Source organism: Schistocerca gregaria, chromosome 4, assembly GCF_023897955.1.
Source record: "Schistocerca gregaria isolate iqSchGreg1 chromosome 4, iqSchGreg1.2, whole genome shotgun sequence".
In the NCBI taxonomy this organism is placed as follows: domain Eukaryota; kingdom Metazoa; phylum Arthropoda; class Insecta; order Orthoptera; family Acrididae; genus Schistocerca; species Schistocerca gregaria.
In genome coordinates, this window is record NC_064923.1 from 779,215,892 (window position 1) to 779,228,354 (window position 12,463).

Genomic DNA, 12,463 nt, shown 5'->3' on the forward strand with positions numbered 1-12,463 from the left:
TTAAGTAGTTCTAAGTTCTAGGGGACTGATGACCTTAGAAGTTAAGTCCCATAGTGCTCAGAACCAGTTGAACCATTTGAACCAGTACACCGACACATGCAGTCAAATGGTATCGAATTTGTTGCCAGTATTAGTGTATCTAAGAAGATGAAACAAACCAGTAGTGTGTTTATATGTTGGCAGCACTACGCAGCACTCTGTATTAATACCACTGACAGCTGTGTGCGCCCTCTGTAAGAGACACTGTGGTGGGTCGGACTCGCAGTTAGTTAATAGACAGCTGTGATGGAGGCTGGATGTTAATAATTAGCAGTGATCGAAGCTAGAAGTCTGAAGTGTTAGCGCAAGCAGATGATCTGGACGTGTGTCCATCATGGAGATGTAATATTGTTGACGATTATATAATTCTTGGAACTGGATGTCACGGACAAGTATATATATTTTTGAACTAGATGTAACATTATTAAGGTAAAATTTGCTAAATACATTGCTCTTCAACAAAATATTTCTTTTGCTAACAACAAGGCTATTAGTAGTTAGAGCCTACAGTAGTTAGAATCTTTTATTTAGCTGGCTGCATTGGTGATTGCTGTATCACTGTAGTCCATGTAATGAAGATTTTCTGTGAGGTAAGTGACTTATAAAATGTATGGGTTATTGTTAGGATGTCGTCTAATTCAGGGCAATTCTTTTGTGTTAAGTAATAGATCGCGTTATCCTTGTATATTTTGGGTAATAAAAAAATAAGTTTCAGTTTTATTTGTAAGGAATAATTCTGTAGGTCAGAAATGAAATGATAAAAACAAGTAAAGAGACATACATCACTTTCACTCAGTAGTTGCATAAATAAATAACGTAGACGTTCTTAGTTATTCCAGTCCAAGTGAAAATATATTAAGAAGTTTCACCTGGCGACCCTGCCAGGATACGAACCTCGAATGTCGCAGTTGCCACAGTGTGAATGATTGATCTGGCCCTGCTGTGCGGGTACTGCGAACGCTTTAATTTTGGACACCAGTGTATGTTTGTGGAACACTACCTTTATACCAGTATCCTCTACCATACAATTTTCCGTACAATAAATACCGTTGTCTATAAGATTAACATAGAGGAAGGGCGCCGGTGTGGCGCCGCTATACAACTCACTCGAGTCGAGAGCGAGCTCGCTGACGAGCAGCCAGGCGTCGGCGAAGTGCAGCTGGAGGCGGACGAAGCGCGCGACGCGCTGCTGGAGCGGCACGCTCACGTTGACGGTGGCCTCGGCGGGCAACGGCGTGGGCCTCCGCAGCGCCGGCTGGTAGTGGCGGCCGTCCAGGCTCAGCTGCACCGACACCTCGCAGAACACCTGCGCAGCAGAACGGCGGGCCGGGCGTCACGACTCGTGGGCACGGCGTACCGCGGCTTCCAGCCTGACCAACGACTCACCTGGCTGGTCGCCGCTTACAAGGAATGCAACACCGACAACCAAGTGCTCAAATGAAGGAGGGTGTACGCCTACTGCATGAATACAAGACCAACAACCAAGTCCTTGGATGAAGGAGGGTGTACACTTACTACAAGAAAAGCAAGACCTACAACCAAGTGCTCAAATCAAGGAGGGTGTACGCCTACTGCATGGAATACAAGACCAACCACCAAGTGCTCATACCAAGGAGGGTGTCCGCCTGTAGCAAGGAATACAAGACCAACAACGATATGACCAAATCAAGGAGTGTGTATGCTTAGTGCAAGGAATACAAAACCAACAACCAAGTGCTCAAATCGTGGAGGGTGTACACTTACTGTGAGGAATACAAGACCAACAACCAAGTCCTTGGATCAAGGAAGGGGTACACTTACTACAAGAAGTACAAGACCAACAACCAAGTGCACATATCAAAGGAGGTGTACGCTTACTATAACGAATACAAGACCAACAACCAAATGGTCAAATCAAGGAAGGTGTACACTTGCTAGGAGGAATACAAGATCAAGAACCAAGTGCTCAAATCAAGGAAGGTGTAACACAGGTACAGTGTCTTTCGCCTCTGTGGTTCAATCCATACCTTGAAGAATCAATCAGGAAAATAACAGAAAGGTTGAAGATTGGGATTAAAATTCACGGTGTAAAAGTATTCATGATAAGATTCGCTGATGACATAGCTGTCCTCACTGAAAGTGGAGAATAATTACAGGGTCGTTTGAATGGGAGGAACAGACTAATATGTGCAGAACATGGATTGAGAGCAAAGAGAGGCGATATTAAAGTGATTAAAAGTTGTAGAAATAAGAAGAGCAACATCAAAAATGGATTCCACAACGTAAAGCTTTTCTACCAGCTGAGAAACAAAATAAAATATGACGTTCGAAGCAAGGAGGACTACTAACGAAAACCCTTGCATACAGAATAGGTTCCCAGATACGTCGGTGGATAGATGGTTTCTTGAGTATATTTTATTGAACACCGAGTGTTCATTAGCGAGACATGCATCGTCAGAAGGTCTCCAGGGAGGTCAGTATTACAGCCCTCTTTCTCTACATATGTGAACGATCTGACAGACAGGGTGAGCAGAAACCTGCAGCTGCTTGTTCATGATGCAGTAGTATACTGTTTGTAGAGGAATACAGGGCGATTCAGACATGGTTACTATTTGGTGAGATGAGTTGCAGCTTGCCGTAAATAAGGAGAAATGTAAGTTAATGCAGATGAGTAGGATAAACAATCCCGTAAATTTCTAATACAGTTATTAGTGATGTAGTACTTGGTACATCTACATATATTAAATATTCAGGCCTAACGTCACAGATCGATAGCAAATGGAACGACATGTGAGGATTATATGTGGCAAGGTGAATGGTACACTTTGATTTATTGAGAGAGTTTTAGGAAACTGTAGGTCATCTATAAAGGAAGAGCACCAGCGTGACCATTCTGGAATACTGCTCGAGAATTTGGGATACCCAGCAGCTCGGAACAATGGAAGACATACAATTACTTCAGGTGTGTGCTCCTACGTTGTTATTAGCAGGTTCCATCTACACGAGGTTATTACCGAGATGTTTCGTGGATAGAAATGCGAGTATGTGCACGGAAGAAAATGTTATTGTTACGAAATACAATTCAAAATAGTTAGAGAACTGCCATTTTCAGCTTACTAAAGAGAGATTGTACTGATGCCAACGTAAATTTTGCTTCAAAACCGTGAAGATAAGAGCAATTGGAGCTAGCACAGAGGCATATAAATAGCTATGCAGGGTTAAATCTGACTTTGGCACAGAAAGGGGTAAATTATGCTGCCACAAAAGTCTTTGGGCACCTACCAAACAGCATCAAAAGCCTGACAGATAGCCAACTAACATTTAAAAATAAATTAAAAGAATTTCTAGATGACAACTCCTTCTACTCATTGGCTGAATTTTTAGATATAAAGTAAGTAAAAAAAAAAAAAACTTAATCATTAGTGTCATGCAATATTTTGTGTAATGTAATTTCTTGTACAGACATCTTTTATTAACCTGACACGTTCCACATCATTACGAAGTGTCGTATTCATGATCTATGGAACAAGTATTAATCTAATCTAATCTAATCTAATCTAATCTAATCTCGTACTTCCCTCTGTGCAGTGGTGGATGGAACAGACAAATGACAAGCAGTGCTGCAAGATATCCTCTGCCATGAACCACACGGTGACTTGCGGATTATGTACGTAGGTGAAAATCGTTCAATATTTGATTTTTTAAATGTGTTTCAAAGGTGCTTAGAACCTGTAATGTTGCTGCTCATTTACCTTTCTTTTTATTCAACTTCCTTATCTTCAGCTTTATTTAATGGTATAGTTCCAATTTGAACCACTGAATGTGTTTATAGTAGTTTTATAGTACGAATAATATTTCTGTTACACAAGGAAACTGCTTACAGTGTGGCTTGCAAGCAGTGCTCCAGAGCTGGATGTCCTCACCTGGATGCCGTGCTCGGGCTTGTGCAGGGCGTGTATCTGGATAGCGGTCAGTTCCCGGGGCCCGTCCAGCTCCAGGTCCACGTCGACAGGCTGGCCCTGGTGTGTCGCGTTGTGCCAGCCGACCCACCGCCAGTCTGAGCACACACACAAGGAGGTTTGCTTTTTAATGAGCTTCCTACTCGCTGTCACAACCGCTGCGAAATTTGCACGTTTACATCAGGAGACACCTCTTAAAAAAGAAAAATAATAAACAGTCGATCATATTTTATGGATGACAGGAACTCCATAATAATATGTAACGAATAAATTGATAATGTTCATGCCATTCATCCCTCCTCCCCCGACTCTCCGCCTCTCTCTTCATCCCTCATGTCTCTGTCTATCGTCTCCTACTTCCTTTCCTTGTTCTCTTCTCTTCCCCCCACTGTGCGACCATATCACCATTCCCTTCTATCCGTCCACCTCTTCCCCTCCCTCTCAAGCCTGTGTGTCCATCTCCTTCTTCCTCCTGCCCCTCTGTCCATCTCTTCCTCCCATCGTCTCTCTCCACATTATCACCCCCACACAAACTCGCGGCTCTTAATCTCACGGCATTTCTTTCCAGATCGTAATTAATATTGTGTATTAAATTTGGTTCAAGTCGTTCCAAGAGTTTAGGATGAGCTTTATATCCGTGGATACGTAAATCAAATATATTTTACTGTACACTAATCAGCTATAGCATTATGACCGCCTGCCTGCTTTCGATGTAAATCCGTCCAGTGGCAGGACCGTCACCTGGGGAGGAATGGCTGCTAGTCAGACACATGCACGGTGCGTGTAGTGTCGGTGAACATGCTGTCATTGCGTAGAATGGGAAAGGCGTGCGATCTATCTGAGTTTGACCGAGGGCATAGTGTGATGGCCCAGAGGCTCGGCACGAGCATTTAGGAAAGCGGACAACTTGTTGGGTGTTCGAGGAGACCCTTGGTGAGTACCATCAAGACATGGTGAAGCCAAACTGAAATCAGTTCCAGATGTGGGGTTGGGCATAGTAGGCTGGATGGACTGATAAAACAGGACAAACGGCGAACTATGGCGGAATTAACATCAGACATTAATGCTGGGCTGAGTACAAGGGCACCTGAATACACAGTGCACTGAAAATTTTCGAACCATGATCTTCCACAGCCGATGATCCATGAAAGTGACCATGTTAATACCACGACATCAGGAACTACGACTGAAATGGGCACCTGACCATCGGCACTGGACATTGGCGCAGTCACAGAGAGTTGCATGGTCTTATGAATCCAGATACCTTGTTCATCACGCCCATAGGAGGGCGTGGATCCGTCGTGTGGACGCCTCTTCTGTGGGACGGAGGCAATTTGCTGGTGGCTGCTTTACCCTCTGGGGAACATGGGGAACATTCACGTGGGAATTCACGGGTCCAGTGGAGCTGGTGGAAGGCACCTGACGACCAAGGAATATCGTACACTGGTTGCAGATCACGTAGGCCGCTTAATGACGATCATGGTTCCCGACGTCAGTGGAAGTTTTCATCAAGACAATGTGCCATGTCACAAGGCCAGGAGTGTGATGGAGTGATACGAGGAACACAGTGGTGAGTCAGAATTGATGTCGTGCCCCCCCCCCCCCCCCCCCCCGCCCCCCAATTCGCCAGACCTGAACCCGATCGAACACATCCGGCATGTGGCTGGATGTGGAGTCTGTCAGAGCTCATAGCCGACATCCCGGAATTCGTCGCAATTGGGTGACTTGTAGGTGGAGATGTGGTATCAGTCCCTTCCAGCGACCTACAAAACATCATCGCTTCCATGCCACGACGTGTCGCCGCTGTTATTCGCGCCGAGTGTGGACATACCGGCAGGTAGGTAGGCGGTCATAATATTGTGAGTGATCAGTGTACAGTTAATATATTTGACACGTGTTTGTGTAGATATTTCACCTTTGGTGATTTTCGCCCTGCAAATCAGTTTTACGCCTCTCAGTGTTAATGACGACGTATCGCCTATACCATGTGTCGGCAGTGACACAATGTTGCAGATCTAGTGGTAATTGTGGCTACTGTCTGCGAAATGTGTTGTCTGCAGAGTTATTATTAAAGAAGTTATAAATTAAAACATCATGCGTGATGTGACAGTTTATCACTCATCTCATTATCTGACGTTGTATCTCCTGAACGATGAGTTGTACACTCAGCGACATACAGAGTGATTCACAATCCATGTTACACACCTCTGGACGTTTTAGAGGGGACTCAGTAGACCACATTTTACACCGGAATCTATGTCCAAAAACTTCATTCAACGACCTTACAGTGCGACTAAGTTATTGGTGCCGGCGCCTGTAAATGTATGTCTATAAAGGGTGATTCCGCGATGATGTTAGAAACTTTCTAAGATGGTGTAGAAGGATAAACGCACCAGTTTGTGGTAAGAGTCGGTCTACTGGAAAAGAAAGAGTCGAAAATAACAAACGAATACCGTTCTGATACCTCTGATAGTCGAACACACGTACTGGTACTCCTGTTGCTAAGATTGTAGGGTGGACGACTTTCAGAGGTTAGCTTGGAAAAAAGCAAGAAAAGTGCCCAGTAAACATGGGCTCCAAAATGCTTTCCTTAAGGGCTATGAAACTTGGTCAATAGAGGGCATGTGCCAGAATGGGATTTTCACTCTGCAGCGGAGTGTGTGCAGATGTGAAACTTCCTGGCACATTAAAACTGTGTGCCGGACCGAGACTCGAACTCGGGACTTTTGCCTTTCGTGGGCAAGTGCTCTACCATCTGAGCTACCCAAGTACGATTTACACCCCGTGGTGACAGCTTTACTTCCGCCAGTACCTCGTCTCCTACTTTCCAAACTTCACAGAAGCTCTCCGCGAAAGGCAAAGATCCCGAGTTCGAGTCTCGGTCTGGCACACAGTTTTAAGCTGCCAAGAAGTTTCATATCAGCCCACACTCCATTGCAGAGGAAAGTCTCATTCTGAGAACGTCCCCCAGGCTGTGGCTAAGCCATGTCTCCGCAATATCCTTTCTTTCAGGAGTGCTACTTCTACAGGTTCACAGGAGGGCTTCTGTGAAGTTTGGAAAGTAGGAGAGGAGGTACTGGCGGAAGTAAAGCTGTGAGGACGGGGTGTGAGTCGTGCATGGGTAGCTCTGATGGTAGAGCAAAGGTCCCGCGTTCGAGTCTCGGTGCGAAACACAGTTTTAATGTGCCAGGAAGTTTCCGAGGGCACGTGATTCACAGTAGCGAAGATGAACAAGCCCTCACAGCTGCCCAGGAGTGCATTTTAGATACCATGTTTACTGGAATCTGCAAGTTGTGTACCCTGCAATCTTAGCTACAACCGTACAGTACATGTACGTTACTGTCGGGCTGCTCACCGGGCCTCCAGGCGAGTCCCCTGCCGGCCCCGTCGTCCTCGGGGTTGGCGGGAGCGATGCGGCCGTCGACGAGCTGCCCCAGGCCGGCGGCCACGAAGCGGCCGTCCCTGACGCCGTCGTAGCTCAGGTCCTCCAGCTGCTGCCCGTCCGACCAGCGGTCGCCCTTCGGAGTCACGTAGCTGAAGATGCCCTCTGCGAAATCACAGGCGGCTCATGCTGGCGACGTACATGTGGAAATTACAGAACTACACGAAGAGAAAGCGTAAATTAGAAACACAGGATATTCAAATTGAAAAGTCACTACAGGTATCTGGATTTAGGTTATGATATGTTCGGTATGCCTGTAATCAGTGGCGACGATGTGGCGCAGACGAATAGCGAAATTCTACATGACCCGCTGCAGATGCTGTCGATGACCTCGTGAATGGCTCTTTTCAGTTCAGCTATGATTTTGCTGTTATTGCTGTACACCTTGTCTTTAACACAGTCCCACAAAAAGAAGCACGTGTTCAGGTCCGGAGAATATTGCGGTCAATCGAGTCCCGTCGCAGTGGCCTCTGGCCGCTCCAAAGCCAGAATGCGGTCCCCAAAGTGTTCCTCCAAAACATTAAACACTCCTCTGCATCGATTGGGTCCAGCTCCGTCTTGCGTGAACAACATCTTATCGAAACCAGGGTCACTTTCGGTAATGGGGATGAAATCATTTTCCAAAGTCTTCACGTACGGTTCGGTAGTCACCATGGCATCAAGGAATATCGCACCGATCATTCCGTGACTGGACATTGCACACCACACAGTCACCCGTAGAGGGTGATGAGACTTCTCGATCACAAAATAAGGATTATGAGCGCCCAGACGAGCCAATTTTGCTTATTGAGGAACCCATCCAATTGAACAAATCGGGACATAGGACGAAGTTACATTTATCATCCAAATGAAAGTCGGGGCTCTCGCTAAACCCAACAATACTACGCATACTAATTTCGACAATGCACCTCGGCCAACCGTGCAGTTTGAACGTCCAAACGCAAACCGTTCATACGTTGTGACGATTTTATTTCGTATAGTTCAGCAGCTGTCACCCTGTATCTGGACGAAAATTGTATAGGACTTAACCAGCTTTGGTCCAAAATCTTGCAGAATTTTCTCTGAAGGGTTTTTGTACATATGGATCACTGTTTACAATAGATTTCACTTCCCCATATGTTTAGGCATAAGAAGAAACCAATTTCGATTTTTTAGCTCTTTCTCATACGTTAAATTTGCATCAGAAAGACCTAACTAGTTTAAGATATAGGACGTCAATAGCAGGATTCAAGTCAGGTTTTGAAAAATAACTGTCAAGAGAATGAACGAGCAGGTAAGTCCGACTCTAAGTTTAATGAAATTTGCTCCTTAGCTGCTGACTAGAACATTCTATGAAGGTATCTTAGAAGGCAAATTAAAGAAAGGGAAAAATCTATGTTTATAGCATTGGTAGAGTTAGCTGCAGCTTTTGACAGTTTTGTCTGGAATGCACTCTTCGAAATTCTGAAGGTAGCGGGGATACAATGCCCAGAGCGAAATATTGTTTGCGACTTGTACAAACCTGTTTACAGTTGTAAAAATTAGAGGATATGAAACAAAAGCAGTGGTTGCGAATGGAGTGAGACAGAGTTGTATGTTAGCACTGATGTTCCTTAATCTGTGCGTTGAACAAGAAGTGAAGGAGACGAAGGAGAAACTTGGAAAGGGAATTGAAGTTCAGGGAGAAGAGAGAAAACCTCTGAAATTTGCCAATTGCATTGTAATTCAGAGGCGTCAAAAGACTTGAAACGGCAGCTGAAAAGAATGAATAGTGGTTTGCTAAGAGGTAGTAAGATGATACTGTCAGAAGTGATAACGCATGAAGAAGCAGCATGTCCATGATGTACCGTTGTGCAGTCAACAGTTGTTTCAATCGCTACCACCTGTGTTCTGAAGTCAAATCAGATGGCTCCGCAAATACTGACGACAGGAATAACAACGTTGTGCCATCCAGAACATTGAAAGGCATGGACCTCGGCCAAGATACCCGAATACCCACGACAATGCTCATCCAGTGTAGGCCACCCAAAACAATTCGGAAACATTAATCAGCAGTAAGTGCTTCCTCTTTGATCCATCACCCGAAACGCTGCCGTGGTGTGGTGTTAAAGGCAAGCTACGAATGGGACGATAATTTTCTAGTCTGGCTGCTGCTGTCTCAGACTATTGGTGCGGGATGACAAAGAGTGTTGCTGGGAGTACGTTACTTGCTCTCGGATGGTTGGCGCCGATGTGAAGGGGTGTCCATGCCCTTCGTTCCCAATGCGGCGATCCTCCCTTGCGGTGGCAGGACGTGGTGTACCGTAACCTTGGCGACGAGACTGCTTGTCAACTAGTTTCCATACAGTCCAGCATCAGGCCACTGCCACATCCGAGTGCCCCAAAACTTTGAATACGTCACGACTCGGCCAGCAGGCCAAACGTAGACCTATAGTGATCCCTTTCAAAGTCCCTCATGACGCGGTATCTTCGTCTCGCACTATAGGCTGCATCTCTCAACTTCCGACTGTTCACGCCCTTTATATACCCCACCACGCCTGGTAACAACACTAAAATTAGAACTCTGGGACAATTCTACCTCTCATAGAGGGGCTCGTACATGCAGGAAGTTATCCTGACATTTGACCGTCATTTAAGGGTGCTTCCCTTTTTTTGTCAGACTGTGCAAGATGGTGCTATATCAGGAAAAGAATTTCTGAAAGACAGGGACTTGTCAACATCTAAGTGTTGGGTAATCATTTCTCAAGGTATTTGTCGTGTAGCTTTTCCACGGAAGTGAACTGAGACCCATACATACATCAAACAGAAAAACGAAAGAAACCCTGTATGATAATTGGTCTGAGTTCCCAAATGCAAAATTATGACCACGTTTTCTTAAAGCAAAGAGGAATGTCATCCTTGAGAATCCTTCAATCCAATTCTGCTTTCCATTTATGCTGTTGACGGACAAAGTCTTTTCTTGAGTATATTGAGGTTTTGGAAACTATTGTTTGCTTTTCAGAGTAATGTAACAGCAGAGAGACAGTAGTGAGGTGTACTCACGAGTCCAGGGACAGCCGTAGAGCTCGACCCGCATGCAGACGGTCCTGGTGTGCTGGGAGTAGGGCATGAAGCGCACGCGGCTGGCCACGAACGGCAGCTCCAGCTGCTGCCGCACCGCCAGGTACGTGTTGCGGTTTCCGGACATCAACTGTAACGGGAAAGCAGGCGACTCTCAACTTCACAGAAGAGATGGTGCGCAGTACATGTTTAACCATCCTCCACAATTCATACCTTATGGGTATGTATCTAGAGGAGAAATGTTACCGTCTTGTAGCAGAAGGGCAAAATAGAATTGTCGCCGAAAATGCTTCACGTATATACTGGTGGATGAAGTATTTTCCGCGCCACTTCTATTTTGTCCATCCAGTATTCACTGGACACTTGCGACATTCTGCCTTTTACTCACATTCCTGTTGTGGCTAATACCAAGATCCGAAATGCTAACTAATTATATGTGAACCAGCAGCAAAAATAAAACTTTTTTTATTTCCAAAACTAAGACTGACAATCTACACACATCAACATCATCGAGATTTCCGCAACCTGTACAGCAAATTATAATATAGATCAACATAATTATCATCTCCGCCTTTTTTTATTGCTCATGAAAACCACACATTGCGAGCTGTACCATCATACAGCAAGAGTTTCAGAGGTGGTGGTCCAAATTGCTGTACACACCGGTACCTCTAACATCCAGTAGCACGTCCTGTTACATTGATCCATGCCTGTATTCGTCGTGGCATTGTGTCCAAAAGTTCATCAAAGCATTGTTGGTGCAGATTGTCCAACACATTAACGGCAATTTTGCGTAATTTCTCAGAATGGTTGGTGGGTAACGTCGTCCATGAACAGCCCTTTTCAATCTATCCCAGGCTTGTTCGATAAGGTTCATGTCTGGAGAACATGCTGGACACTCTAGTCGAGCGATGTCGTTACCCTGAAGGATGTCCCTCACAAGATGTGCACGATGGGGGCGCGAATTCTCGTCCATGAAGACGAATGCCTAGACAATATGCGGCCGATATGGTCGTACTCTCGGTGGTACGATGGCATTCATGTTTCTTACAGCCGATACGGCGCCTTCCATGACCACCAGCGGTGTACCTCGGCCACACATAATGCCACTCCCAAACAGCAAGGAAGGTCCACCTTGCTGCACTCGCTGGACAGTGTATCTAAGGCGTTAAGCATGGCCGGGTTGCCTCCCAACACGTCTCCTGCGATTGCCTGCTTGAAGGCATATACGACACTCATGGGTGAAGAGAGCCTGATGCCAGTCTTGAGCGGTGCATTGGACATGTTGCTGGGCCCGTCTGTACCTTGTTGCATAGTGTCGTGCTTGCAAACGTGGATCTCGTCATGGATGTAGGGAGTGAAGTTGCTCTTCATGCAACCCATTGCACACACTTTCAGTAGTAACACGAAGTCCTGTGGTTGCACAAAGAGCATTATTCAACATGGTGGCGCTGCTGTTATGGTTCCTCTGAGCCAAAATCCATAGGCAGCGGCCATCCACTGCAACAGTAGCCCTTGGGCGGCCTGAGCGAGGCATGTCATCGACAGTTCCTGTCTCTCTGTATCTCCTCCATGTCCGAACAACATCGGTTTGGTTCACTCTGAAGCGCCTGGACACTTCCCTTGTTGAGAGCCCTTCCTGGCACAAAGTAACAATGCGGACGCGATCGAACCGCGGTATTGACCGTCTAGGCATGGCTGAACTTCCATCAACGCCGTGTACCTCCTTCCTAGCGTAATGACTGGAACTGATCGGCTGTCGGACCCCTTCCGCCTAATAGGCGCTGCTCATGCGTGGTTGTTTACATTTTTGTGCGGGTTCAGAGACATCTCTGGTCGAAGAGACTGTGTCTGTGATACAATATCCACAGTCAACGTCTATGCTCAGGACTTCTGGGAACCGGGTTGAAGAAAATTTTTTTAATGTTTGTATTTTATGTGGCAGTCAGAGAGGATCAACAGCCCATTGTAGTTGTCTTCCTCACTAAATTAGGTCTTAGAAATA

The 12,463-nt window shown here is 45.7% G+C and overlaps 1 protein-coding gene across 1 annotated transcript in view; it reads right to left on the bottom strand.

The window, feature by feature from the left end:
* Positions 1 to 12,463, bottom strand: part of LOC126266793 (epithelial discoidin domain-containing receptor 1-like) — a 70,333-nt gene that overhangs the window by 14,030 nt on the left and 43,840 nt on the right. The window contains exons 5-8 of the mRNA XM_049971337.1: positions 10,441 to 10,588; positions 7,333 to 7,524; positions 3,942 to 4,075; positions 1,147 to 1,345 (exon numbers count right to left, since the gene is read on the bottom strand). Of these exons, the coding sequence (XP_049827294.1) occupies positions 1,147 to 1,345; positions 3,942 to 4,075; positions 7,333 to 7,524; positions 10,441 to 10,588 (673 nt within the window). The remainder of the gene's footprint in view (positions 1 to 1,146; positions 1,346 to 3,941; positions 4,076 to 7,332; positions 7,525 to 10,440; positions 10,589 to 12,463) is intronic.